General features: G+C 40.9%; 1 protein-coding gene across 1 annotated transcript in view; it reads left to right on the top strand.

Moving 5' to 3' along the window:
- Positions 1–24,579, top strand: part of CLASP1 (cytoplasmic linker associated protein 1) — a 170,847-nt gene that overhangs the window by 49,600 nt on the left and 96,668 nt on the right. Inside the window, exon 8 of the mRNA XM_077181637.1 lies at positions 461–528. Within this exon, the coding sequence (XP_077037752.1) occupies positions 461–528 (68 nt within the window). The remainder of the gene's footprint in view (positions 1–460; positions 529–24,579) is intronic.

Here is a 24,579-nt window from a genome sequence, read left to right as displayed (position 1 = left end):
TGGTGATGAACTGGAACTAGAACAATTAAGCCTTATCACATCTTCAGTAATGTAGTATTTTCAATTATATCTCAGGTTTTCCTTTCAACTTTTGTGTGTTGGTGTTGTTTTTGGGTTTTTTTTAATATTAAAATAACTTCCTTGCATTGACATTTTTCTGCTGACATTTTTTACAGTTCTCCCAATGACCTGAGTGAAGCCACATCTGTTCTATAAGATCATAAAATGTTAGAACTTGGCTGCCCAGGGAAGTGGTGGAATCACCATCCCTGGAAGTGTTCAGAAGCCATGTGGATGTGGCATTTGAGGACATGGTTTAGTAGTAAACATGGTGGTGCAGGGTTAAAGGTTGAACTCGATGGTCTTAGAGGTCTTTTCCAGCCTTAGGGATTTTATGATTCTAATATTCCTAAAATTTAAATTCAGTTGTTCATTGTGTATTTCTTTAACTTTCAAACAGGTTGAATGTAATTTTTACAAAATTCGATGAGGTCCAAAAATCTGGAAACATGGTCCAGACTTCAGTTGGTGAGTAGAAGTACTCTCTGTTTGGTGCTTTTAGCAATTTTCAGTTGGGGAGGCATTCAAATGCATATACAGCAAGCATTCTGTTAGGGGAAGCAAGAATGGTGATTGTTCAGAAATATACACAGTGCCTTTGCAACAAATAAAATGGATGTTTAGTTTGTCTGCTGTCTTTTTGTAGTATCAGGAGAAGGAAACCTAAGTTTTGAGAAGAGAAGGTGATGCTATTAACTGTCATCTTTTCCTTTTGAGTTACATTAGGAAAATATATCTCCTGTTCTCAAGTCCATGTGCATGTAAGTTGTTCATAAGGTGAATTAAATAGTAATTTCAGAGAAGAATTGCCTTTTCAGTTTAATGCCCTAAAAGGCACAGAGAGTGTACACAATAATGCAGCAGTGTTCTGTTTAAAGCTCATGTTGTTTGTATTTTGCAGTTCCTAAGTGTCTGGGATTCCTCCCAAATCTGTCCAAAACCAGGACACTAAATTTGCATATTTTGTATGTTTAGGACTGATAGCCAAAGACCCTTAATCTGAGCCTTAATTCTGTCTGTCTTGTCTGAGACTAGTATTTTGCTTACTGTAATAACAAGTGTTTATTACTGTGTTTACAGATAAGCTTATGAGCGAGGAAACAATTTTAACAAGTATTATAAATTTAATAAGTATTGTTTAACAGTAGATTTTTGTGAGAATCCTTGGTGAGGAAATGCATCTTTCTGCTGCCATTTGAGTAGAGCAGATGAAGAATCTGAGTTCAGCACTGTGTGTTCCCATCAACTCACACCCTCTGCAGGGCCAGGAGCTGGGGAGGTGATGTCCCAGCCATTCCCACCATGCTCTTCAAAGTCAAGAGAGCAGAGAGGTGTTTTCTCTTTTAAATAGGAAAAAACCCTTTTTCACTTCTGGCCACCATTCTTCTTGCATAACAATTTTACAACACAGTAAACTTCATCCCTGCAGAATCAATAAAATTAACTGATTTGAAAATCCTGAAATTATAGTTTGAATTATTCAGAAATGGGATGTATTATCTTGTATGTTTGGGAATGATGATGACCTAGTACATGTTTCTCTGTGATGGAATAGGTTAAAGTTATACTTTTGCATAATATGGGACTATTTTGTATGTCCAGGTGGATGAGCCTTACAGGGGTAAAAAAGTGTAGTTGAGAAACAAATGTCCTTGTTCTTCTTTAACAGGTGGGAGGGGAAGTAAATATTTAATCCCTTAGCAAACTTGTTTAGGTTCCCAGCCTCCAGATGATTTCTCTGAAACCCCTACTCAAACTGAAACAGATTTACTGCTGACTCAACTTCTTTGCTCTCTGCTTGGCTAGGCTAAGGTGGAATTTTTGTCTTGCTAGCAGTGGAATAGAATGAACTTTCAACAAAAGAAAAAGCAATTTGATGCATCATTGTACTAGGTAGATTGCTATTGTTTGGTATTTCTAGGAGGCAGACTTGTGATCTGAGATGTATTGCTACATCTGAAGCATCAGATCTTCTACTTTTAGGCTTCATTGAAAGTTATTTTTTCTTTGATACCCCTTTGTCACTGTTTCAGTGAAAGATTTACCCTTTTGTGCATTGAGGTCCTGAGATGTTATGATCTCCATCTTCTGACTCCATGGACAGGCTTTCAGTACCTCCCAACACAAGTACTCCTGTATTCTGCACTCTGTTTAACCTGATCTCCTGATGTCTCCCTGCTCTTGCTTGGGCTGTGGCAGGATGCAGTCTCTGGAGTCTGTGTGTGGGGTAGGATTTCTCCTCAGTAGAATCTCCTGTTTGAACACTGAGACAAAAAAGTAGCCTGGGGGAAAAGGGAGGCTGGAGGAGTGTTAAGGGTCAAAGAGAGCAAAGTGTAGGATCTCCTATTGTTCTGCCAGAACCTTTTCATCTTCCCTAGAAATGAAAAAGTTGTTCTATAGTTGCAGAATTAAAGTAGTTCTCATTTGTGAAGTTAGTAATGATAACATTACTAATAACATTTTTTGTGTGTGTTTGAGGGCAGGGTTCAGTTTCCCTTAGTGCCATAGGTTTGGTTGTTGCTTCCTCCTTGCCCTCCAAGCACAGCACAAATACAGCATTACATGCTCGTCCTATCTTGTGTGTCAACAGCTCTGTGCAACTTGCAGTTTATCTGTCTGAGATTGTGTAAGCCAGCAAAAGGAGCCTTATCTTCACCCACAGTCACAAGTTTATTGTAGCCTGTGAAAGACAGACAAGCTAAATTTGTCAGGTTTCTTGTGTCCCTGACACTTTCTGAACAAAGGTGACACTTTCAGCAGTTGTCAGAGTCACCAGGGAGGATGGTGATAGATATTGCACATGCAAAAGATTTGCCTTTCTCGGGAAATAGTGGAAATAGCTCAGTCTTGTTAACCCTTTGAACCTGGCAGAGTGGTTGGGTGGGTCACTGTGTGAATGTGCTTCTCTTGTGGGTAACCAGGAGCAGGCTGTTGGCTGAAAGGTCACTCATAACTGAGCACCAGAGTTGTGCTAATCACAGCCAGACTTGAAAGTGGTTGTCAAACCTCTCTTACCACAGAACACGGTGCTACTGGGCAGCTGGGGCAGCAGCTCTGGCTTCTAGAGCGGTGGAACACAGTAAAAACTGGTCTCTTGCCTCTGAGACTACTGTTTGGGACAGCAGTTACCTCTGCCAGGTCACTGAGGATTCAAGTAAAAGGAAGGAATTGCAGCAGCACTCTCTGTATGTCAGCAGTACTTTGGAGATTAGTGAGTTGCTCTAACTTGTTAAAGTTTTCATATCAAGGGGTTCCCAAGACACAAACAAACACAAATCTTACAAAGACTACTAGAAAAGTTGCTTAAAATAATAGGACATTCTCTTAAACCACAGAAGAAATCTAATGAGTCAACTCTAATCAGACTGAATTTCAAGTCTCTGAAAATAATTCATGTTTTGTTTTGGCTTATCTTTATATACTGTAGTCCATTAGTGCTTGTTTAAGTTTATCTTGAATTGTTTGATTATTTTTTTTGGCTAGGCTTTGTTTTTATCATTTAGTAACACAAGAATCAAATGCATGGTGGGGTGGGGGAGGTTTGCATAGTAATCTGAGGTGTTTCATTAAGTCGGGGGAGGTTTTGGCATGCCCAAGTATGCTGCTTGTTGCTAGGCTACCAGCAGCCCTTATAGCTAGAATATGAAGTTAAAATCCATGCTGGATTTCTTGATGATTCTCAGTGCATCTCTGTTTTGTTATTTGGCATATAATTAGTCAGCCTCTTGAAGCAAAAATTATAGTTTTTCCCCCTTTGGGCTTTCAGCAAGCTAATTATTTTCTGTGTAACTGCTTTTGCTAATTATGCAGATGCCTTATTCCCCTGGGACAAATACATTTTCAGCATGAAAGAGCCAGTAATTGCCAGCTAGTCAGCTGCTGTTTTTGAGTGGCATTGTGTGATGATCTTCAGTTGGATGTGATACAGAGAGAGGCTATTGGACAGAGACTCCAAGAAATTCATGCTGTATGGGTTTCCTTGGTATTATCTGGAAGGGCCTTTACAGAAACTGTACAGGTTTTCCATAGATTTGAGTTGACTTTGAATCAGATTTGGACTCCAGAAGATGTTATGATCAAGTTTCAGTGAAGATTAAGAATAAAATAAATTATCTACTGAAAAATACAGGCTGATAGGAATCAATGACCCAAACCAAAGTTTTTAGCAACCAAAATGTTTCAGTGTGGTTTTTATGCTTTTCATCATTGTGATTATCCTAATGTGATGCAAACCTTCATTTTTTTATGTAAGTCACATAATTTTTGTGAGATGCATTTATATTTGTGCATGAAGGGATATTGTAGTGGTGTTCCTGTGGCAAAGGAGGGCATTAACTTTCTTGTTGATGTTGAATTTTGACTCACAAGAGCAAGATTTAGGGACAGTGGAGGTGGTAGTGGTCTTGGTCTGGAAGGAAATCAAAGCAGGATCTTAGAGCCAGAATTCTGGAGCTGAAATCTCTCCCCCACGGGTACTTGTGGAGTAAGGTGAGGGGAGGATGCAATTTTGGTAGCTGACTGCATGAGTGTGTGTTCTAAGAGTAAGCAAGTTAATTAAAACAGTGCTGGAATAAAAGACATGATAATTTCAGTTACTGAAAACATATGAAGAGGGAGCAATGCTACTTTTCAGTAGAGCTGCTTCTATTTGGGAAGGTGTACAAGACAAATATGCTATTTACTAAATGAATTCTGTTTGTGAAGTTGTGAACTTGGAGTTAAATAGATGAAAACTGGAGCTATTTTAGAGTCCTGTTATTTTGCTGGTAATAAAGCTGAGTCATTGGAAACTATTCTCATATTTATTATATGAAGGAAAACCACCCACATTTGCCAAGTGGTGCCGTGCATCTGAGGGTGGAATATTGTTTGTTTGTCAACACACATCCAAGCAGCAGAATTGCAGATGGGAAGGAGTGACAATTGTCCAGGATAACAGATATTTTGAACCAGTAAATGCTGCACTGTGCTTTTTTGCATTCATACCTTCTTGTGCAACTAAATTGCCATTATGGCTTGCTCTCTATTAATACAGTTCTCACGTTGGAATACAAAGTGAAACAGAAGATTGGTTTAATTGACTCAGCATTTTTAGGGCATGAAAAAAGCAAATAAATGCCTCTTCACCTGTGTGGGCCGAGAGAGAGCAGCAGTGTCTGAGTGATATTTGAATGAACACCATTAATTGATAGTACATCCTTGTGGAAGGATGTACTATCAATTAATAAAATGTATAAATGGACAAGAGGAGCTCTGCTCCCTTTCTGACAGCTTTGTAAATAAGCATATTGCTGAAATTGTGGCATGCAGCAGGGGAGGGGTGTGAGCAGGCAGGCACAGGGGGGCACATGGAGCTCAGCTCATGCTGAACAGGCTTTTATTTTGGAGGAGAGGTGGCAATCGCCTGCTAGGTCACACAGCAAAGGGGTGTAGGAGGCTGGCGAGTTTGCTGGTGATTAAGTTGCTGAGAAACATGTACTGAGAGACGGCTGCTCCCCAGCACAGCGCCCTTCTCCAGCAGCTCCCCAGCACTGCAGAGAATAATGACTACAGGGAAAGGTAGGTGCTAATGAATGTGCCACGCGGGTGGATGTGTTTATTTGTTAATGGCTGAGTATTCCACTGCTCTGCTTCTTTCTAACGGTGTGTGGGGACTGAAGCAATCTTGCAGTAAAAGTGGAACTTAAAAAAAATAGTCTGCAAGCATCTGTAGCCTGGTGTCATCAAGCTCGGTTTAAGATTATATAAAATATGATAAATGGTCTGTTTGATGGGGTGAAGAAAAAGAATGTCTGCTTAAGTAAGGGACCAGAACAGGTTGAGAGAGGTGAAGGACATGAATTTTCAGAAACCCTGCTGGTCTGGGTTGTTTTTGAGTGATCTCTGAGACTTCCATTTCCTAACTGTTTCCTTTTGCAGCACCAATTGGGAAGATTATTTAAATTGGTTATGAGTACTTTTGAATTTGCATTGAATCATAGTTCCAAGAATGTACCAAGTAGAGATTCCACTTCTTTTTAACCTGTATTTTGTGTTTCAACTGCGTTTCTGTAACAGGATGTCTGTGGTAGTCGGTGAGGCTGTATTGGGATTTAGTGAAATGGCAAGGCAGAGGAGCTCTGTATCTGTTCACCTGTGAAGAATTAATTTACAGGAGGGAAGCACAGATTGTATTTATTTTTGGTACAGAAGAAGCCTGTGCTTTTCATCTGAGCTTTCAGAGGAGATGATTTCTGTTAGCCATCTTTGTAAAAGCTCTTCCCCTTTTTCTCTCGAGTCTGTGTACCTGTTGTCTTTTTGAAATCCTTCCTACACTGTGGATGCAGTAGACTAATTTTAGGGAGTCTGAGTCAGTCGGTATCCAAATTTTGTAGACGTTGGGTTTGTATTGCTATTTACTGTCTCAAGGTGTGAGTTAATTGGCAGTTTTTTTGTACCAGAACGTGGAAATCTCCTGGGCAAATTGAATGCTGTGGAATGAATACTGCATGCTACAGTATGTGCCATTTATGTGGACAGATCTTTATTTTATGCTTTTGGAACACTGTTTTCCAAGGCAATTGCTGCATGTATTTTCAGAGGAAGCAGTGGATACATATATGTGGTGTTCCTCGTTCACCATCAGTACATGCCTCCCAATGCCAGGAAATGAATACAGAAACCTGTCTGGGCTGGTTCTTCTCCTCATGAACTGCATCACCTGTACTATCTACAGATGAGAGACCCTTGCACTCTGGCTCCTCCTGTCTCTCAAAAGAGGAGCTGAGATTAATCCATGATTTTTCCAAAGTTGGAATTATGTTAAATAATTAATGTACTTCATTGTTTATTGCAGAAAGCAAGCATGTCAATGAAGTGTGATGATTTCATCATGCTGGGAACTTCTCAGCTTTAAAAGATCAGCTGGTGGAATGAAGAGCCTGGGGCAGTGGTCTAGCTGATCTTATCAGCTGGGAAATGTCTGACCTCCAGGTCACTGCTGGTTGTCTGAACTGTAGTAGTAGCAAATGTCAGAAGAAAAGTATGTGTGTAAGTTGTTAGTGTATTGTGAATTCTGGATTGAATCCAAGTACCTTGATCCAGGATTTCCTTGCAGAGAAGACCAGGTTGTTTCATCACTTCCCCTAATCCCATTGGTTTTATATGAACACACAAATGGTCTTTTGGCAAAGCTTTGGTGTAATTAAGCAGAACCACTTTACTACCAGCATCACTAACAAACATGCATAAATACAGGCTGAAGGAGTAGGCAGTTAAAGGATGAGATGCTGCTGTTTAGTGTGGGCTTCATGAGTAAAAGATTAATGTGCACCATTCCATTATTACTGATGGAAGTTAAATGCATCAATGTCCTGCCCATATGGAGATGAATTTCTTCATGCAGGGCCTGTTCTCTTCTTCCCCACTGGTAAAGTACCATGTGTATCTGAGCAAACTCCGTGGCTGCCTCAGGAAACACATGCAACTTAGAACACATGGCAACTATGAATTTATAGTCCAGTGTTCATAAAGAATTGGAATTAGAAAAAAATCCTACACCCTTCCCTCCCAAGGAAACTGCAGTAACATCTGGTACAGCTGTGGAGGTGATCACAGTTCAGGAATGCTTAATAGCTGATTTCTCTGCTATGACCTTTTCTTTCAAATTCTTTCACCTGTTTTGGTGTCAGGTTGGTTTCACCTCTAAAACAAAGCCTTAAATTTGCAGTGGTCCTTAAAGTCTTTGCACCAGTTTAGTGGTATTTTCCTGTGCTGTTTTTCCCAGCTGGCTCTCCTTTGTAGTTGTTCTGTCAGAAAGAGCTTGCAGTCAAAGCTGGAGCATTATTAACTCCAGTGACATTTTTACATGAAAGGACTAGCTAAATCTTATGGTTTTGATCACTTAGCTTTGTTTATGGTACACAGAATCTTCCAGGGGCAAGTTCATCAGTAGGATGGTTCATACATATGCCTTTGCACACACATATTGATCACTGTCAACGTAGCAGTGATTTTAAGTCAGCCTTTTAATTCTCAGCAATTCTCTGGGCAATGGGAGTACAAGCTATTCAATATCATAGAGGAAGACTGGCACATTGAAGGGCAATCTGGTGGGAGTACAACCAATCCTATGGTTGTACACTGTGCAGATTTGTGAAGTTTATTTGGGTTGTGTTTGTGTTTCACATACACTGACTTCAACACTTGTTGGGGGTACATAATAGAGTACTTCTGTGAGCACAAGTGAAAGTATCACAAGCTTTCTGCTCCTATGACAATAATTACAAAATTGTTCTTGGCATAGAAGTCCTTGCCTCAGGCTCACAAATAGTTCAGTTTCCAAGAAAGTGGTGGAGGAGTAGATGTCTTTCTTTTTCCTTTCTGTATGCTGGCTGGGTGCTGGAGAGTAGTTTCCTAATAACTACTTCTAAATGAATGCTCTGGGCTGTTTTTATATAGAATGACTGTCCCAGTTAGAATTCAGTTGCTGTCCTTAATCAGCTGCCTCAATGGTAGCCAAAGACTGCTTGAGGAAGAGATGAAATTTCTTGCATCTTTTGTGGAGCACTTTGATAAATTCTGTGCTGCTGCTCTCATTTATTTGATGAGATTTATTTTCAGGTTGAGTATGTAACAAGTGGACTGGGTTTAGCTGCTGTAATTAGCAGCCTCTGAGGACAGCAGTCACTCTGTGGTAATTGGTGAAATACAGGATAGGCTTTTATGGACAGCAGAAGTTCATGAAACATATTTCTCCTACCAGCAACAAATAACATCCCTGTCCCTGTATATTGTAACCACAGTAGCTGCAGCTGCCATAACTGTGAGGTTTTATTAAAGAGTCTAGACTGAAGAGCACCTGGTTGATTTCTAAAGAACCTGAGACCCATTACCTGGAAACTTGAAGGTCTTCTTGTACCTAGTTACTTTCCCTTTTCAGATCATTGACCTTAGGCTGGATGAGCTAAGACTGCTGAGCCCATTTCTGAGGAAGACTTACTAATACAGATGGTATATCCAGTTTTAACATGCAGTGGTAGAACAAAACCTGCCCTTAAAGCCATGTTAGTGGGGGGCATGAAGAGGAGCTTTTTCCAAAATGCAGGAGTGGACAAGTGCTGGTTTGTTACTCCAGAGGGGAGGTACAGGGAAGGCATTGTCTGTACTTGGCCCTGGTCTGGCAATACACTGCCTTCCTCCTCTGTTATGTTTGGCTGAAGTATTTTGTTTGTAGCTCAAATACAGTGATGTGAAATAGAACAAAACAGAGCTATAATAATAAATGCATCCTATTTTTGTAGTATTAAGACAGCAAATACTGCATAATGACTGGGTTTCTTCTGCCTGCTGAAGGAATTAATTCTGCCCTGCTGCTCTGTCAAAAGAATCCTTTTGTTGCATTGTGCTAAGCAGTTTGAGTATCTTTTTTTGTTTATTCCCCTGAAGCCCCAAAGCTGCAGACAGCCCTGAATAATCCTGGCTAGGTTTACACCCCACGTGTAGCCTGCAGGGATCTCACTGCAGACAAATCTTCATGAGGAAAGCAGCTGATGGCTGCTGCTTTGCAGGTGGCCTTCAGATTCAAGCCAGGTGAATTTTATCAAAATTTATAAACAATGCACTACAGAGGAAGAGAGAAATACCTTCATTCAATATGAAGTGTCACCTGAACTGCTTTTTTCAAGAATTGCAAAACCTATAGCAGCCACATTTCCAGAGCTGTTCCCTTTCCTGTGACACACCTAACCTGCCTTCTTTCAGAGCTTGTCAGTGCACAACAAAATCCTTTAGATGCTTGACATAGAAGTGTCTGGTATGAGGTGCAGATGCTTATGTCTAAGGAATATGAGACATATCTGGGCTTCTTTGGAGATGAATGCTTGAATGCAGAGGTAGAAGAGAGAAATTTACACTATTTTTTTACTCCAGATCTGCTCCCTTTGACACCAATGGACTCTTTCTAATTATTTCCATGGGAGACGAACAGTCCCCTATGTAAATTTCTGGTAGACTGTGTTATAAAAAGCCTTGTTATGAGTATTCTAGGCATGATTGCTCCTAGCCTTCCACAGGGAAGGGGGAGATGGGAGTTTCAGGTATGAAACAGTGTTGGCACTACTGCTGCTAGTGTTTATGCAGTTGGCAGCATGGTGCTGCCTTCACCCCCATGCAGTGAGGCTGTTCCCTTGGCTGTGGTGTGGGTAGAGGAAGGATGTGTACATCTTTAAGAAATGCATGTCTCACGCATACGTCTCTGCCCAGCAATGGGACTCCTGTCTAGTGAGCGCTGGCTCATAATGAGGCCTGACATTTCTAATTAGGGCAGCTTTATGAAGAATGGGTCTAACTGTTCTCCATCATTTATGTTTCTTCCCCTGAACTCCCCCCAGCTCCTGCTGGGATCAGGGGCAATCCCAGAGGCAGCCCTGGAGAGGCAGGGCTGGGCACACTTCTCCCTGCTGCAGCTCTGCCAGTGCACTTCAGCTCCGATTTAAGCTCCTGCTGTTTGAGCTCTGTGCTGGGCAGGAGCTGAATCTGCAGAGGGTTCTAATCACATGGAGCTTCTGTGATGTGGAGGGACAATCACGCTCCTTTTCACTGGAGACTTAAATAAGATCTGATCCCAAGCTTCCACAGGCAAAATATTTATGCACCAGCACGCTGAAACTTATTCTCTGCTCCCTCCCCCTTAAGAAGCTCCATACTTGTCTCTAGTGCTTTCCTTAGATGTCTTTTTTTTTTCTTTTCTTTTTGATGTGTGCACTGGATTTTTTCTCACTGCAGTGGGATTTCTCCAAAGCCTCTGTATTGTAGGTCTTTGTATGCACATTGTGCTCTGTGCTTGCTGCTTTCCTTCGTGGCGCTCCCTGGAGCCTATTTATTCTCATGGGCTCTAAAGCAGGCTTGTCCCTATTTTTGTCCTAACTATTTCTTGTTTGCAGCAGCACATTATAAGGAGCTCTGTTCACTCTGCTGAAAGTGTGGGAGATGTGGCAGAATTCTGGGGCTCTGGAGCTTTGTGACAGAGCTGGACTGTGCCAGGTCCTGTGTGTTTTGTATAGAGCAGGCCAGGCGCTCCATCAGCTGCAGCAGAATGTTCCCTTCAGGGCCTCCTGTGGGAGCATGTTATGTTTGGTCCTTTCCACAGCTTCTTCCCAGGAAAGCTGCATCACAGAGCCATCTGAAACACCATGCTTACCATGCCCTAAAAACAGTAAATAGTTCCTGTTAGAGGTGAGAATGTACCTGAACTGTGTTTGATGGTGCTCTGCACCCTTGGCCAGCGATGGCCTGACCAGTGTTTGAAAGCAGGTGATCTCTGCTCCCTCATGGCATGCAGGGGGTTTCTGTGACACTGCACACAGGATAAATGCCAGTAAAAAGCTGTGATGAGCAGCTCATCTTGTAAATTTTGGGCTGGAATTTTGACTTTCCTGTACCTATAATGCATAGACCACTAATTCCAGAAAACCTCTGAATTAGAAGTAGGTTTTTTTTCATCAAGAGATTTTCAGTTGGTTTTATGCAAGTTCCAGCAGTCCACATACTTTAGGGACTGAGAGGACAGCCTTATGCTTGGGGTTTTCTCCCATGTGTTGATATTTTCCTTGAAGATAGTGTGTGAAGCACTGGAAGAGGTTGCCCAGAGGATCTTCATCCGTGGAGGTTTTTAAAATTAGTCTGGAAGTGTTCTGAGCAATACAACTTTGTCAGCCCTGCTTTCAAAAGGAGGTTGAGTCACTTGACCTTCAGAGGTCCCTTTAACCTAAATTATGCCATTATTTCATTTTTCCTCCTGTAGGATGCAGTAGTTATGGAAGATCTTCAAACTGATTCAGTGGTTTTTTTACTCAGTACTTTCTAGCTGTATGTGTCAGTGAGCTGAAGGCAAGGTTTGCCATTTGAGATTGTGTCTGATATTCAGCTCTCCAGTTTATCACGAGTGGTAACAGGGCTAAAGGCAGAAGAGAATGTGACCTTAACTAGCAACACAGCCTGATGTCAGCATGAAAAGGCTGCAAGCCACAACAGAGGCACCTCTATAAATGGCAGCATGTATCCTTTAATGCACATCCTCTGCTGATTTGGTGTTATGCTAGAATGGGTGATAATGCTTCACTTAAATTTTATTGGTCTGTCATCAGTGTGACTGTCAAGTTGCACATGGGCATTTTCAGTGAAGCATTAAGATGCAAATTACTCTTTGATTTTAATATTAAGAATTTAAAACTTGATACTTAAATGTGGATATAGTCTAACTGTTTATGTGAAGAGCAGTTTACTACAAATTAGTAGGTGAGCTGTATTTTGTTCCATTTAATATTCATGCCATTCTTCAAAATACTATTATTAGGAATCTCCTGAAACTTCACTTGTAATGGCAAGCTTTATTTCGCAGACAGATCTCTGTATTCCTCTTCCCTATGTAGACAGCCTAAATATGTCTTATAAGTCAGGATGTTTGAATTCCTTTTCTTCATCTCAGTAAGGTTTTTTGCCTTCTTTCCTTGTAATATTTGGAAAAGGAAGCTAAGTAAGCCTGGTTTAAATGTAATCTAGATGACTAACCTAGATCACCTCAACAAATCCACCTCTATTCCAAGCAGGAATTATCAGTGGTTCTTTGTGTCAGTGGGAGAGGCTTTCTAGATGAATTAGAAGAACCTGTTTCAAATATTTAAAAACTAAACACAAAATTACTATTAAAAAGGAGGGACTGGAACTTCTCCAGCCCATCTTCTTGGTTCTGTTTTTCAGTGAAGACTTCATAAATTCAGTCTCTAGCTGTAAAGAGGAGGAAGTGGACAGCCTTGAAGCTTTGCATGGGTGAAGAGGCAAAGCAGACAATTTGAGTTTATGCTAATTGAAGCATTGACTTCTTATGCACATCCTTATGTAAAGGTTTTATTGAAATCCCTGCCTCCCAGTTAAAAAACCCTGAACTTACTTGCTTTCAATCTCTGAGCAAAACTAAAAGTGAATCTGTAGTTGTCTGTTACGTGCTGTGCTTCTCATGTGCCGGTTCCTCTGTTTGCTAATTCTTCTTTAAGTGAAGGCAAGCACAGATGGTTGCTAAAGAGAACCAGATGATTTGCCAGCATGGTGGTGTGCTTGCAGGAGTGGGACTTGGACAGGCCTAAGGCTGATTTGTTGTCATTGCTTTGAGTTTGAAATTTTTATTTAGAAAGTTGAAATTCCTAAGTTTTGCCACCATCTTTAGTTTGTGGTGTGATTAATTTATGGGTTTTTTAATTCTAGCAAGAAGCTTGCTGACCTTTCAGTCATTTGTTGTTAAGAAGCCATGCTTGTTACCTGTTGAGCCTAAACGAGAATGGGACATGAGTCAGCCATGAATGGAGAAGTTCATGTAGGACATGCATTAATTCTGTAAGACACTTAGGGGTTCTTCTCTCCATAGTGCCAGGAGACAAAGTTGTTCTCATCCCTTCACAGACTCTTCAGACTAAATCATGCCAAGAGACTCTCATGCCAGAGGGGCAGTGTGAGTGTAATTTCATCTTTTTAGCTCAACTGACATAGTTTAGCTGGCCTGAAAGGCCCCTGGGTGGTGGTTAATATGCAGGCTAATGGTCCAAAGCTTGCTTCCCTGGCTGGCTTGTGGCTTCTAAGCATGGATTCAGTGTTTGACAGCATCTAGGGAGCTGATGGGATGTGCACTATATCCAATGAAAAAGGATGCTGCTGGTCACTGATTGCTGCAGGCAGCCCACAACAGGACAAATAGTAAAGAGCTGTTGTGTAACTGAGCCATTCAGTTCCAGTCTGGACAAAATAATAATTCTTGCTACTTGAAATTAAGGTAAGGGATCTGTAGTGGAGGTGAGCAATTCAGGTGGCTCAAGCTGGTTAATGGTGGAAACTTCAGATGAACCAGGCTGATCCTGCTCTCATGTTTTGGGAGGCCTCAAATATTTTTTCTGTCTGAATAAACTGATACCTGGTAAAGCAGTTGGCCACATCTGAGGAATAATCATGCCTAGACAGAAATCTCTTCTATAGTATCTGCATGTGTACAGGACCTTCAGCACTCCTTCTTGTGAAGGGAATGAAGTGGTCAAGCTATGACTGATACTTGTCTTCTCCAGAAATGCTGAAGGTTTATGTATATTTGAGCATACAATTTGGGTTTAAGGATTTGATAAGACGTTATTTTCCCCTACACTTTATTCCTATTTCTTCTGAATTTTGTTTCCATCTGGAGGCAGAATGCTGTGAACTGCTCACTTGCCCCATGTTTGGTTTTCAGTAACAGCTGCTGACAGATGACAGTGCCCTATGAGCATTCCCTGTTATTTGTGTTAAACAACAAGGCAGCAGCAGCCTACATAGTCTGCTAAAAATTACTAAGAATTGGATGGAGAAAAATTTATATGGCTTTTTCTTCTGTAACTTGGTCTGCTTGACATTTTCTGATGTGCAACTACTGATACACTTCTTTATTTTCTTTGTGTTACAGTCAGCTGTTCATACAAATTTTTTTTAATTTTCATACTGGTTCTTTGGATAGTCTAAGCAATGCCTGGAAACACCTGCTAATAATAAAAACCTGCTAATTTGGTGCTCATATCTGCCTCTGCTTTCACACCTGCTCTGTGGTATTACCACTTCCATACCTGATAGTGTTTCAGTCATGGAGTTTGTGAGCGTTTTTCAGTGTGTCAACAGATAGTAATCCTGCCTGTCAAAGTGAGTATTAACACTTGGTTACACAGAGTGTAACACATGGTCATTCCTGCTTCTGATTTGTGAAAATGTAAAGCAAATGCATGAGAGTCTGGAATCTGACTGTTGATCTTAAGCAGTATTACAATTTCCAAATCATTTACTTGAGTGTCAAGATCCTTTTACTTGGTGAAGGAATAAATAGAACTAGTGAGTAGTAGCTCTCAGTTTTTACAACTGCTTCAAGTGTGCTTTTGGACAAATGTATTTGCACTCCTGTGAGTCACTGTGAAAGCCCCAAAATTGAAGGTTCAGAAAAGAAACTCTCAGATAAAGTCTATATTTGAATATAGGTTTCAGAGTCTCTTCCAGCTGGTAGAAGGAAGGTCTTGGTGTCACCTGGAATCCTGATGTTACTACACAATTAATAAATACAAACCACCAAATACATTTTACTTGTATATAATACAAGTGTATTTTGCTTTGCACACATGAGTGGGAAGCTGTTGTGAAATGAATGATGTGGAAGAACCATTGTTTTCCTTGTTAGATTTTACTCTCTAACACACATTTCATTTTTAACAACTTAGTCCCATATTTTTAATTATCTCCATTCCTGTGTCTGAAATTAAATGCATTTAAAATAAGAGATTTGAATTCTTTGACATGTGGTATTTTCTTTTGTTCCTGCTCTGGAATGTAAATTCTAGGTGTGTCTGGACACCTTACAACCCATGAGAGACAAAGTACCTTTAATAACCTTGAACTTGGACCTTTTGTTTGTCACTCAGTACACAGATGTATTAAAGAGGACCATAGTTTGAGTGAGGACTGGCAGGAGGGGGTTCGCTGGGTGGCCTCACCCTTACAAAGAAAAGTCATCCATTTTGCTTCTTTTGAAAGAGAAATGGTGCTCTTCTGCACCTCCTCTTGTCTGAGTCATGCCTTTTCTCCTGTACAACAAAGTGAAGTGAGTGGAAGATGACAACAAAGTGGTCTAAAAATAAAGATTTAATAAAATGGGGATATGAGAAATCATGCAAATGTGAGGATGCATCATACTTTGATTTCAGAGGTGCTTCAAAGAGCTTTCCTTCCCTCAGCTCTTCCACCTCTGTGACCTGGTGGGTATGGAGACTTATCTTGGGATCAGTATCTTCAGTGCAAACTTAGAAAACAAATTCTTCTTCCCAGTCATCACTTACTGTAAACCTGGGTTCAGGGAAAGATTTCATCAATGCTGTTGCACTGTAAAAGGCCCAGTAAGTGCTTGAAGACCATTACCCCAACCTGGGAACCTGTTGCAGAGTTTCCAAAATAGAAATGTCTCAGGCTTCATCCCTGTTTTATTTTGTTGAATAACCTTGAAAGAAGCCTCTTTAGGATTAAAGCAATCTGTTAGTTTCTGTTGTTACTCCTGATTAAGATTTATGCTCAGATGTTGTGCTATTTGGTTTTGCAGTTAGTTGCCCATGTGCTCTCTTCTGTTCCTAAGTGGTAGGATATTACAATGATATGAATCCATTTAATCTCTATTTCTGTCTGTTCTCCCACACCCCCTGAGTACAAGGGTTTCTGTCCTTTAAGTGCCAGAGAGGAGGTGGATCTAAAAGTCTTCCTGCATTACAGTAGATGCCATAACATGCCTGAACAGGAGGAAGGTCTGAATTGGTCATCCTTGAATCACCCTAGATTGATGTGCCAGGCTTTGAGCTTGTCTGGCAACTTTAAAAATACCACCCAAGAACCGACTGTTAGTGGGAAAATTAGACATTTAAATTATCTCTTGGGCTGATACTGTTTTAGTAATATTTGATTTTGACATCAAAGTGTGGGGAGTGACTTTATAGTAATGGGTAATAAGGAATCATGGCTTCAGTCACTAGGAAGTATTTAATTCAATTGCTGGACTGAAAGGGATGCCTGCCTCTTGCTTTTTGAGCATGATATTATTTGATCTGACAAGTAAGAAGTTGCATATGCACCAGTTCCTGGGATGGCTCACAAAGCACAGTGTGTGAATTCCTGTCATACGTGTTTTACAAGAATTTCTCTATTCCCTTCTCTACTCACTATCTGGCCTTCCTGGTGTGTTGTAGAAATTTAATCTCTGCCTCTCCTCTGTAATTTCCAGAGCCTATTTCCATCTCCCCAAACTTTAACTCAGGCATTGCACATCAAATACCATACTAAGCCCTGGTTACCTAGATTTTGGTAATCAGTGTTTCAGGCAAGTAGTAAAAATCCTCGTTAGTTTTCAGGTTATTGAGTTCAAGCTTTAGAGTGAATTGTATATCCTAGAACTGAAATAAAAGTAGGAACTGTTCATCTCAACATGTATTTATGCTCATCTTTACAATGTAGCAAAGCAGAAGCACGGTGTAGTGGAGTGTGGTTCTCCTGGTGACTTCTCTGTTTGTATCATAAGCAGCCTGCTGAAAAGGGGACAGCTTGCTTCTAGGGGCTGAGCCTTCACAAGGACTACACTTTACAGCTTGCTGTTTAGGAGGAAAGTGTAAGTGTCACATATGAAGGGACATATCTCTCTACAGCATAGACAAAGCAGTGCAAGAGGGAAGAAGCTGCTATCTAATTTGTCCGTTTGAATTATCATTGCAGTGATCTTTCAGGGTCACAGATGTACAAAGTCACTGTGCCAGCCAGACTTGCCTTAGGGAAAAGAGATTTCTCATGCTGCTTGGAAAGTAGTTCTTTGTATTAATAAAGTGTTGTTTTCTTTTTAGTTTTGCCTTGTTGACTTCTTTAAGTCTTGCATGGAGGCAGTAGATGTGCCTGTCTGAAACCAGAAATCTGTATAGATGGAAATCAGTTGGGTTTTGGTATCCTGTGATGATAATGATTTTGGTAACTTTTCTGAATGAGGTAAGACTTAATACCAGCCATGCTCACCACCTTGCCTCAGTCTTGTTCCACATCAGCTTCTCTTGGCAGAATCACCTGTGAGAAATGCTAAGGAAAGATGAGTGATTTTGACTTCTTTTTTTCCCCAGTAGTGGTGAAAATGGCTGTGCCAGGCTTTTTCTGCAATCAGCATTCCCAGCTTTTGCATAGGAACCCCTTTGGTTTTTAATGTCTCCAATTCTGTTTAGGTCAGCATTTGTTTTGTGGAGTGTTTAATGAGCAGATCAAGAGTAAGATGTTTAGCTGGGTTGTGGTTAGTGTTTGTATTCTTTGTGGTAAATGTGAATGATTCTGCTTGGCCTAATTTTCTTTCTTTAGGGCTAAGTTAAATTAAATTACCTTACACTTGCCATAGTTTAATAGCATCTCAAGGGCTGCTACTTTGGCTCAGCTGGTGTCTTATAACTTGTTAAGCAGCAATAATTTGATCGTGTGTCTGAGTCCTGAGGCAAACTCATCCTTCCTTTTCACTTGACAGACTTTGCCCTTGAACCAGAGGGAATCTGCTTGCTTGTAAATGTTTATTCAGAGCTTCCACCACCTCTTACCAAGTTTTGAACTTGATTAAAACTAAGAGATTAAGGTCAAAAACAAGTCTGCCCTTAGTCCCTTTGTTTAGTTCTTCGTGTGGGTGAGATGGTCTCAGAGTTAGAGTCGAGTGGTACAGGAGATACAGCAGAGAAACTGGCAGAGTTCAGCTCAGATGAATCAAGATTTTACTGGTCTGCCAAACACATTTTTTCAATTTGAATTTCCTATTTGATCCTGACATGTTGTTATGTGATGCAGTAGGTGGCTTTATGTGGTAAAACTGATTTCTTTCATTGTTACTTCTTGGACAGACCAGCTGTGGAAGTCTTCTACTGTGAACATAGTATGTGGGAAGAAAAGAGCATGGTTACTAAAGAAGTCAAATGACCAGCTGTGATCAGAATCAATTATTAAGTCCAACTTTCAGTCATGGCAGATGGTTTTGGATGGCTGGATGACAGGCTTAAGTTTTACCTGGGTGCAGGGACCTGAGGAGGGTTGAAAAAGGGTGCAGAGCCATGGGGAGAAAGTGAACAGCAGCACTGACTGAGGCCAAATAAAAATGGGTTGGGCAGGAATATCTTAGACTGATTGGGACACAACTACTTGCATTTTTTAACTGCCCTTTTTGTTTTAAAAGAGAAGGAGGGGGATATTTGTGCTTATTCTTTATAAAGTCTAATAATAAAGTCAAATAATAGTAATTATTTTTATCTGTGCTATGCATTATTTATATTGCAAGCACTTTGAGAAAGAGGCTTTCTTCTTTGTAGCACATTAAAGTTCCCCTGCTTGCTCGGAGTTTCATGTTGCTCTGAAATATGAATACCAAATTTAGTAGGCTGAAGTAATTAATGACAAAAGGAAGGAAAGTTTCAGCAATGTCTTCACTCTACCTTTTTGTCTGCTTTTCTCCCTCTGAGTATGACTGCTCTATTTGCTGTACCTAATGATGATTCTTTATGGGGAGGAATGTGGATGAAGGAGCAAAGATCTACCTTTTGTTTTAAAGGTGTTGGGGAGTAGATGAAACAAGCTTCAGGAAAACAGAAGCCCTGATGACTATTAATATTTTATAAATTGTGACACATTTTTTGTTTTGGTGCTTTTCTCCTGTGACTTTTTTCCTTAAGCCCATGGTTTTCTTAAATTGAGGCTTTGAAGGATGGGTGAAAAAGGCCCAAGAAATTGAAGTATCTCAGGAATTGGAGCTTTCCATTTGTAAATCAGGCATTCAGACTGTGCTTATATTTATTTGAAGCTTAAATATTTATTTGAAGGTTACATATCAGTCTGAATTGTTTATGTTACCCAGCCATGTGGAAACCATATGCTGTACTGAAGTATCTGTCAAATAGGCTACTAGTTGATGTACTGAAACTTCTCTATGCTCACTTGAAACCATGCAGAAGAAAATCTGAGATAATAGCAACTTTAAAAAAATCCTGCAAAGTTCTGCACACTTTTGGATTCACCTCCATCCCAAATGTATAGAGCTGGAAGCAGAATTTAGCCTAATGTGATGGTGATTAAATAAAGGAAATCCGATATTCTTATACATCTTCCGGCATGTGCTCTAATTCTGACTTTTCTGCTCCACCTGCAGTCAGCTTCCTCGTGTACTTGGCCTTTGTTTCCACTGTGCCAAAAATGTGGAACTAATCCTATCTAGATCATACACAAATCTGTGCAGAGTAGTATTATTAATTATTGCCAGTGAACATGCATTCTAAAAATTACTGAAAAAGCATTTTTTTCACTTAAAGTAAAACCTGTCTCATATTACTTACTAGTTTCTGCTTTTGCATCTTAAAAAAGCCCCAGACATTTTCAGTGACTACCTTTGGAGTCGCTGGTCTTGAGTGATCATAATAAATACAATAAGATTTTTCTACAATGATCCTGAGAAAAGTGAAATGCTAGCCTTTCATTTACTGTGTTTATTCTCTTTAACACTCTGGGGGTAAGAACCAAATGGGCTTGATTGTCAGGAAACCATTGCTTCCCTCTGCCAGTGTTAGCCAAAATGAGTGTGATGTGAGTGGGGAATGGGTATTTCTCCCCAGCTCTAAGGAGCTGCTGCTCTAAGCTCTGGTTGCAGTCGAATGTGTTCATGCAGACATTGCAAAAGCTGGTCTGGTCTGCAAACATTGGCCGGGTGTACTGGTGCTGAAGCAGCTTCTCAAAGGCTCTGCTTGCTCTCAGGGAGCTGTACTGAACTGGTGGGGAGACAGGAAAGTTCCCAAGTCCTGCTTTTATTAGTTAGGAGTAGGCAGAAACTTGTGCATCAGGAGAGTGGCGGGCAGGCAGTGCTGCTGAATACTCCGGAGAAGCACCAGCATCAAGTCTGGCTCCCCATCCCTTTCCTTTGCTGACAGCTGCAGTGGAGATCACAGAGCCAACTCTTTAACGTAGTAGCCATTGTGGCAGGAGCTCAGAGGCACCTCAGACCATTGTTTGGTAACCATTTCTGGTTACAGAGCATAGCCTGGATCATAAAATTCAACTTTGGATTATTCTTAAATAAACAGAACTTGTCTGTATGCTTTGCTTGTACATGTGTCTTCACAGTCTGTAGTAATACGCATCTTTATAAAGATGAAGCATTTATTTATGGTGGAAATTCCTGGTTATCAGGCTGGTCATGCCTGTTTTACTGGTTGATAATCTTTCTCAAAAGGCATGTAGGCTGGGGAGTTGTTCCATAGTTTTCCCTATGGTTTTTCTTTTGTCTCAACTGCCTTCAGTCTAAGACATTCTTATCTCGTGATTATTGCCCACTGAGCATTTGACAGTATTTTAAATGGTCATCTAATTAAAGTACATTAATTATGCATCAGGCCAGGCATTCTGGATGGGAATCACTGATGTGTGATGTGTGTAACACTGTACAGTTTTTGCCAGTGCAGTACCCATGTTCTTGCATTGGCCTTTAACCAGACAGAATGCCTTGGGACAGAAGGCTCCTGTTTTCTGTGGCTGTACAGGCTGTAGGCTGACAGCCTTGTTTTTTTCCTTCATTGTTCTGGGATAACTGCATCTATTTTGTGTTTTGGCTCAGAGGTGGCTGCCTGGAAAGTTTAGATGCCCCACCATCTCACAGGAGGTGCTGGGCAACATGTCCCTGTTAATGATTGCAAATAAACATAAATGAAGGTACTGGAAAGGGCTGGTTGTGCAGCTTCCCCAGGTCCCTGCAGCACAGCTTACTGGCTTAACTTCACCGACCCAGCCATCCTCTGGGAATTAACCCAAAAAGAAACAAGGCTGCAGCTTGGCATTTTTATCTCCTTGCAGATATCTCTAGAAAGCTTTCTCCTGCAGGACTTGGTGCATTAGCAGGCTTTACAGGATGTTCTGTGGTGGCTGGAAGTGGGATCTGCAGCATTTCTGTCCCCCCAATGTGCTCTGTGTTACTGGAGGCAATAAGATGCCTTTGCCTTTTTTTGTAACAGCACTTTGTCCTAGAAACGTCAGGATGCTCTTCCTTCCAAAAACAGCTCTGTGTGCTCCTTGTCAGTACTTTACACCTCGGTGTTCTGTGTGTTGAGAAGGAGCATCCCCTCAAGAAGTGATAAGTGCTAACAGTAGAAACTGCAATTTCCTTGTGTTGACAATGATGTTGTTGGGGCAGTCAGCATCGAGGTGAGCTGCACTGGTCATTATTGCCCGAGGAGGGAGAAGGATCTGTGCAGGGAGTGCCAACTGGGGAGTGCAGGCTGGAGAAGTGCCTCACCCTGTGAAGTCATGGCAGCAGATGGTGCAAATAGCTGGAAATCTGGACCTGGTTGTGGGGCTGGAGTCGCCTGCCCTGTCTGCTCATGGGGCTCCTGCTGTTCACTGGTGATAAACATTGCCCATTGGAAGGCTTCAGATTGTTGGTACGCCTGCTAATTAAGTTCCATAGGGTATAGGCAGCCCAGGTAAGACAAAATATCACATATTGATTCCACAGGTATCTCCTTGTTCCTTCAGGTTTTGGCAAATAAGCCCCAGGCTGCTGCCAGCAGGTGTCTCCCTGGGAGCTTAGTTTAATCTTGGTTGCTGTTTTCCTGTAGTGCCAACCCTGGGAAATACAGAGAACTCAGTTTTAGATGTGGCTAAACTTCAAGCAACCTGTAAGAGCAACCAAATTAAAATTTTTATATCTAATATGTTGATTCTAACATATGATGTTATTTCTTCTTTTCCCAAGCCATTTGCAAATGTCCTTTTTTGAATATGCATAGAGCAATTTTGAAGATAATACTGGGAAAATAAGAAAACATTTGTGGCATTCCTTGCATCTTTAGTCAGAGGAAGAGAAAGGGACCAGTACAAAAAACTATTCAGGAATGGAGCTTAATCTAGGCTCTGGCAGTGCCCTGGAGTCTTCACGCCCTTGAGAATGTCCCTCAGCTGTGTCTCAGTTTACTCACACATTAAAATAACAACAAATACTTCTTGCTCTTGTTGAAAGGCTCAGCCTTTTAGTTACATTTATATAATTTTTAAAGCAAATGCTGTGCAAAGCTGATCACAGACCTGGCAAAGGAGGCTGTTGCCTGGGGTGCTGGGTGTAGTGTGGGTGACCAGCAGCTGGGTGATGCTGATGCCCTTTGCTGCCTGAATCCTGATGTTGGCTTGCTGCAAACACAGGGAGTCCAGGCTGTTGCTATAAGTTTTCCAGCAAATGCAGAGATGGAGATGAGAGCAAGGAAGGGGAAGGTTCATTGATTGCTCTTTAACCTGACACATCCCTGTTATGTGTGCATATGGAAATGGTGCCTGAGGGAGTTCCTGTGCCTCTGCAGAATGGAATTTTTCTGTCTTGTGAATGAAGGCAGAAGAATTAACTTTCTTTTATATAATTATTTGCATAAATAATTAAACTTCAGTAAGGCTGAGGCAAAATCTTAACATTGCCACTGCAGTGCAGCACAGAGGATTAATATTAAAGTGGGAAATAGTGAAATCTGCAGTTTGGGTATGACAGGATGCTGTGACAAGGCTCATTCCTGTAGTTCTGTCAAAAGATGTTTTCTGACTCTAAAAGATCTCCCTGAGCCATCCTGCATCCACAGTCTTTCTCATTGATTGGTATCTCTAGGGCCCAGGGACCCACTTTGTCTCTTTCATCTCTGAAGATTATGCTAATGAGAGCACAGTGAGGAGGGAGTAATAAGGCAATGCAATTTAAAGGGTATTTTCAAGGGTCCAGAACAGAAGTGGGGCAGCACCCCCAAGCATAGTCAGCAGGGAAAGCCACAGCAGTAACACCCTGGTGTGGAGTGTGTTAGAGGCTCTGAAGTAGCTGGGGTGTTTGTGAAGGCTGGGGAGATGTGTGGACAGCCTGGCAGGGAATGGAGGGTGGATGCCCCACAAGGCATAATGACCAACCTCTGGGAAACCACAGGGGTGAGAGCAGGGCAGGGAGAAGCTGCTTTTGCTCTTTAAATTGAAACTTTATGTAAATGTGTGGGCTTTTGGGGTGGGTGTGTTTTTCCAAGGTATGCACTGTGGATTTCCTGGTGCTCTTGAGGTCTGGGGGAAGGCTGTGTGGCTGGCTGGAAAAAGCACTGTGGGAATATTGTATTTCCAAGGATTACTTTGAGGAAAGTAAATCCTTATCTCTGTCTCTTCTCCACTTTGATTTTGCCTTATGTACATGTCTGTCTCTCAGTTACTTAATTTTTAAAAATCATTATGGGGTAAAGGCTGTGTCTGTGCAGCTCCTCACACATGGGTGTTTGATTCTTCTTTAGGTGTCTGTATGAACTGTAGTAAAGTAATTGGTGAAACTTATAAATCCTAGCTCTTAATGAATTTATTTCAATATTTGATGCTTTTGTGAATTATTTTGGTTATTTGAGCTGGTGTTCTTTCACTCAGTATCATAGTTATTATGTTGTCTGCTATTGATATTTAATTAAGATGATAGGAGTGAAACATTTGTACCACCTCTTTTCTAAATCTGCTTAAAGCTAATGGAGATTTTCATATGGCTGAAAACTGGCTAAGTGACAGTTTCACTAACTCTTAAAAACTCCCATTTCCATGTGTGTTTCATGAACAGAAGTTTCTTAAAAATTTTGTTTCCTGTGCTCTTAGTTGTGCTAGTGCTCATAGATGCTATTAGAGAGGGCATGCTGTGACTTGTTGACATGATGGCATTAATACTGTCAACATTATGGTTAAAAATGTTCTGTTTTGAAGTAAACAGGCTCATTACATCCTTTTAATTTGTCTCTTGTTTTCAAGTCTTTAAAACTCTTGTTCTCAACCATGCCCGCAGCCATCCATCATGGCTACATCTTAAATTGGAGTAATCTGATTCCAGGATTGAAAATTTTAATGTCCCTCAGAAAAGTAACTTAAATCATCATAAGTTGCATGATTTCAGATCAGTCTTCTGCAGGATGA

This window comes from Agelaius phoeniceus, chromosome 7 (assembly GCF_051311805.1).
Source record: "Agelaius phoeniceus isolate bAgePho1 chromosome 7, bAgePho1.hap1, whole genome shotgun sequence".
In the NCBI taxonomy this organism is placed as follows: domain Eukaryota; kingdom Metazoa; phylum Chordata; class Aves; order Passeriformes; family Icteridae; genus Agelaius; species Agelaius phoeniceus.
Note: the sequence above shows the minus strand (reverse complement) of the source record. Positions and strands in the feature narration are given on the sequence as shown.